This window comes from Agrilus planipennis, unplaced genomic scaffold (assembly GCF_000699045.2).
Source record: "Agrilus planipennis isolate EAB-ADULT unplaced genomic scaffold, Apla_2.0 scaffold9, whole genome shotgun sequence".
NCBI lineage: Eukaryota > Metazoa > Arthropoda > Insecta > Coleoptera > Buprestidae > Agrilus > Agrilus planipennis.
The window spans coordinates 61,725-66,312 of record NW_020442467.1 but is presented as its reverse complement, the minus strand read 5'-3'; the positions used below and the strand labels follow the sequence as shown (position 1 = coordinate 66,312).

General features: G+C 33.8%; 1 protein-coding gene and 1 long non-coding RNA gene across 5 annotated transcripts in view; both read left to right on the top strand.

Moving 5' to 3' along the window:
• Nucleotides 1-1,861, top strand: part of LOC112906661 — a 4,656-nt gene extending 2,795 nt beyond the window's left edge. The window contains exons 2-3 of the long non-coding RNA XR_003232497.1: nucleotides 381-523; nucleotides 1,776-1,861. This is a non-coding gene — a long non-coding RNA (uncharacterized LOC112906661). The remainder of the gene's footprint in view (nucleotides 1-380; nucleotides 524-1,775) is intronic.
• The window catches only part of LOC108737087 (luciferin 4-monooxygenase), a 23,526-nt gene that overhangs the window by 10,537 nt on the left and 8,401 nt on the right, over nucleotides 1-4,588 (top strand). The window contains exon 7 of one of the 4 annotated variants that reach the window (XM_025981231.1): nucleotides 2,114-2,390. The exons of the other annotated variants lie outside the window; for them this stretch is intronic. Coding sequence (XP_025837016.1) covers nucleotides 2,114-2,260 — 147 coding nt within the window. The 3' untranslated portion in view covers nucleotides 2,261-2,390. Of the gene's footprint in view, nucleotides 1-2,113; nucleotides 2,391-4,588 lie in introns of those variants that run through there. 4 annotated transcript variants of the gene reach the window in all.

The following is a 4,588-nucleotide window of genomic DNA, read 5'->3' as shown; positions in this document are numbered from 1 at the left end:
ACCTCTACCCCTCCTAACTCCTGTTTCTGCCTCTAATATGTCTCTGACTAGACCTTCAAGCCTGAGAAGGTGTCCTACCAACCTATCTCGCCTATTTTTTATTGACTTCCATAGAGTCCTCTGTTCTCTTATTCCTTCTAAAACCTTCTTTCTTTCCAATACCTCTTCATTTCTAATGTTGTGCATGAGCTAAAGAAGGTTTCTGAGTTGGTTTTGACAGGAAAAACAAGAAATATTGTGTATCCCACAGCACTTCAATAAATATCGCATTGAAACGAAACGTTGCAATCTTACAGTTTTTTCGAAATTAATAAAATCAATTAAATGACTCAAAATGAATTGAATATTTGTGTAATGCCTTTCCTTCAAATTTATTTGAGTTGGTGTCGTAGCAACGTGCACAGAGTACAGCTAATTATTCATAAATAGAAGAAGATCTCGCAAGAAACCAGCGTTGCCAGGTTCAGTAGATAGAATTATCGCACTCTTTGGGATAAATTATCGTATTAATATCAAAAATATCGTACGTTATTGCGCATGCGCATCGGAGTGATAGTCAAGTGGTGGGAGTATGAATTTGTAAAGAAAGTCTGTATACCCCAGTGGTTTTCTCAATTCTATTATACCATCAATAGATGACTCTATAAAAACTTTCCTGACAGAAAGTTCCTTTTTTAGAGTCCATAAACAATTAAATTTTATTGAATGTATACAAATAAANGATTGGTGGAAGGTAATTCGGGAGTAGGAATTGTAATACGGAGGAAAGCATGGCAGAATGTAGAAACTTATTTACAAAAAAGCGATAGGATAGTTATGGATAACTCGAAGCCGATGAAAACGGTATCAGTGCAGGTCTACATGCCTACACCATCTTACAATGGTGAAGACGTAGAAGCGGTTTATGCAGATATAGAAGACATGTTAAGTTTAGTGAAGGGGCAAGAAAACCTAATAGTTTTAGGAGACTTCAACTTCAGTAATAGGTGGACAGAGAACTCTATGGAAGTCAATAAGGAATAGGCAAGATAGGTTTTTAGGACACCTTCTCCGGCATGAAGGTCTAGTCAGATACATATTATAGGCAGAAAAAGGAGTTAAGAGGAGTAGAGGTAGACCTAAATTGGATTACTGTTCAAAAATAGCTAAGTATGTGGGATGTTCTAGTCTTAGGAAAATGCGATGATTAATTAGCTGAGGATAGGAAAAAGTGGAGATGCATGTCCAACTAGTCTTAGGACCGACGACCTTATGATGATGATGACGATGATGATTAAATCTGTCATAGTGGAAGGCTGCACTATGTATGCATATTAGTACAAAACTGAATGCTTCGAACATTTGCTCATCACTATTCGTATAATACTGATACAAGTACTCAGTAACGAAGACATGTGTACGGTTGATATTTCTATCCAATATAGTATGTATGGTAAATAGTAGATAGAGTTAATTAATTGTTATACTGAACTACAACTCCGTAAGTTATGCTTACTAATTCCTACGAATTTTTGGGTGCTACAAAATGAGTATCATTCCATCACCACCCTTTGTTATTAATTATGCATTGTACCACTTACTATTGACAGAAAGAATGTTATTTACGAAAAACCGAAAATGTAAATTTTGAAATGTGATTTTCGAGGCTTACTCCCTCGTAGATCACCATTAAAATCATGAGCATACCTTGAATTTTCCAGATTGCAATGTTTAGGATTTACATTAGTACCATTTTTTTTCTAAGATTGTAAACCTGGATACTGAAGAAACCGTAGGCCCTATGGAACATGGTGAAATCCGCCTCCGATCCCATACATTAATGAACGGTTACTATGGAGTGGACTCGTCAGATGCTTACGATTCTCAAGGTTGGTTCAAAACAGGAGATATTGGATATTATGACGACGAAGATTTTATTTACATTATTGGTAGATGTAAAGACATGCTGAAGTACAAATCATTTCCAGTAAGTCCTGCGATTTTGGAAGACGTACTATTACAACATCCAGCGATTAAAGAATGTGTTGTAACAGGAATACCCCACGACATAGATGGTGACCACCCTGTAGCGTTCGTTACCCTTAAACAAGGTTACGATATTAACCCTGATGAAATAAAGGAGTTTGTTGACGATCGTGTCGATGATCGCAAAAGGTTAAGAGGAGGCGTTATATTAATTGACAATATACCTTTAACGGCAACGGGAAAACCCCAACGTCGTATGTTAAAAGAAATGCTACAAAGTATTAATTGCCAATGAAAAAATTATTTAGTAACGCTATTTAAAGTTTTTATACAATTCACTATTTAAAAACAATAATAGTTAATACTAGTGGTTGTTTACCTTTCAATTGTTGTATCTTTAATAAATTGTGCCATCAGAAAATGTATTGGTTTTCAATTATTATGAAATAAATGTTAAGAAGAGTGTATGTTACACATAGGTATGTGACTATCCCTATGAAATTGATAATTAACTAGACGATAAAGAATTGTAATCGTTTCATTTTATACTAAGATTTATCTTATAATGTTATACTAATTGGAGTCAGTGATACGTTTTACCACACTGCTGTACCACTGTGAATGTTATTTGAAAAGTCCAAAGTTGAGCAAATGACTAAGCTCACACTAACATACTGTTCATTTCAGGAAGTTAGAGATATGCCCTTTCCCTTTATTAGGATGCGCCGTAGCATAATTCCAAATTCAATCATATTTGTCTGCGGAGCTCATTTCTCCACCCATTTATCGAGCGAGAACTAGACAAAAGTCTACAGTACCATTTGCAAAATTATTTAAACTGTCTCGTTAAAATTTACGAATATGCTTTATTTAAAAGCATATTTAACCAAAAATAATAACAAGAGAATTAACTTAACGTNTGGGCTGTTCTAGTTTTAGGGAAATGCGAAGTTTAGCTCAGGATAGGAAAGAGTGGAGGTACGTGTCCAACCAGTCTTAAGACTGATGACCTTATGATGATGATGATGTCAAGGGGAGTCTCTCGTCTACCGTCTATACTACCATTTGTAAGTGTTTCTGCTTTTATCTGTATTATTTTCATTTTTGTTGTCTTTGTTATTGTTATTGTTGCATTATTTTTTTCTTTTTGTCACTTTGTTCTCGTTTGTTTGTTTCACTCCTTGTGCCTTTGTTACTTGTGTTTTCGTTTTGTTCTTGTTGTATATAAATTGCTATTCGTTACTGTTAGTGTTTTCTTGGTATTCAAATAATATACACCAAAAGGCACTAAAGTGATATTCTTATGCTAAAACTATTTATAAAGAGAAAGTTGCAACGCTATAAACACAGAAATAACTAAACAAATTTTGATCTATATGAACATTTAAACTGAGATGATGCAATAAATAATAAAATTTTAGCTTACATTATCTTATACATTGTTTCACACTGATCCACGCGCCTTATGCAATACACGTAAAATCTCTGCAAATAAAAAATACAATCGTCAAACGACAAAGTATTCTTTATATTGGAGTAAAACTGTAATTAAAATTTACATTTTACAAATATTACCGCACTGAATATCTGTTGCCAGTTGAATAAATGTATCGGTCGGTAAGACGTCTCTTTTGTTCGTAAGACAATTTGAATTTTCTTTAAATTCTTGCAAATGTTCCAATTTAAGCAAAATTTAAGTGCATAAACCCATTTGTCCATACGTTGAAATATAGTTTAAAGCTATTCCTAGTAGCAATTTTTTTAGTTAATCAATTTTAGAATGAGAGATTGATAGTCGAAAACAGATGGATTCCAGAAAAAGTAGTTGTAAATCCTTATGTTTTTTAACATTAAGTAGTGGAAAGTCAAATTTTCAATAAATTTTAGGTAATAAACGATGCGGAAAAATCTTAGGCAATGAACCGTACAATTTTCTGCGTATGGACCCTCGTGGACTTGGCCATATTTTTCTTGAAAAGCTTGCAGAACACCGAAAGAATGTAATGCAAGTAAGTAAATTTTTGTACTACAATTAATGTAAAACCACTTAAGCCACTTTAAACATCTTGAATGAAAGGTGCAAAAAATTCATTTTTTTAAAATGACTCCGCAATAGTTCCGGTTATGCCTCCGTTAGTTTCTTGCAGCGTTGCCAGCCTGTACGATAATTATGGGGACATACGATAATTTTGCTTCAAATACGATATCGTAACTCAAATTTCTATTAAACGTACGATAATTTCAAATAGTAATATGTAAGTAGTGGGACTACGATATTTGTTTGTGCCAACCTGTTACCTTGTTTTTCTTAAAATCTTTTGTTAATAGTAGAACAAATCGTCATTTGAACAGTCTCAGGGTATTTTCACTCCTTAAAAATACAAATTCTCTCTAATTTATAACAGAGCCGGACAAACTCGGCTCTTTTGATTCTCGAAAGCTTCTCAGGTAGATCCTAAGAGCTTCTCCTTGCTAAACTAGCGACTGTTAACGGACTTTTACTTACAAGTCAGTGTATTGAAATGAATAGGGGATGCAATAAATTTGAGATCACTGATGAAATGTTATCTCGTTTTAATTCGAATAATCTTTATAAAAATAATAATAAGAATAATGGTGATGA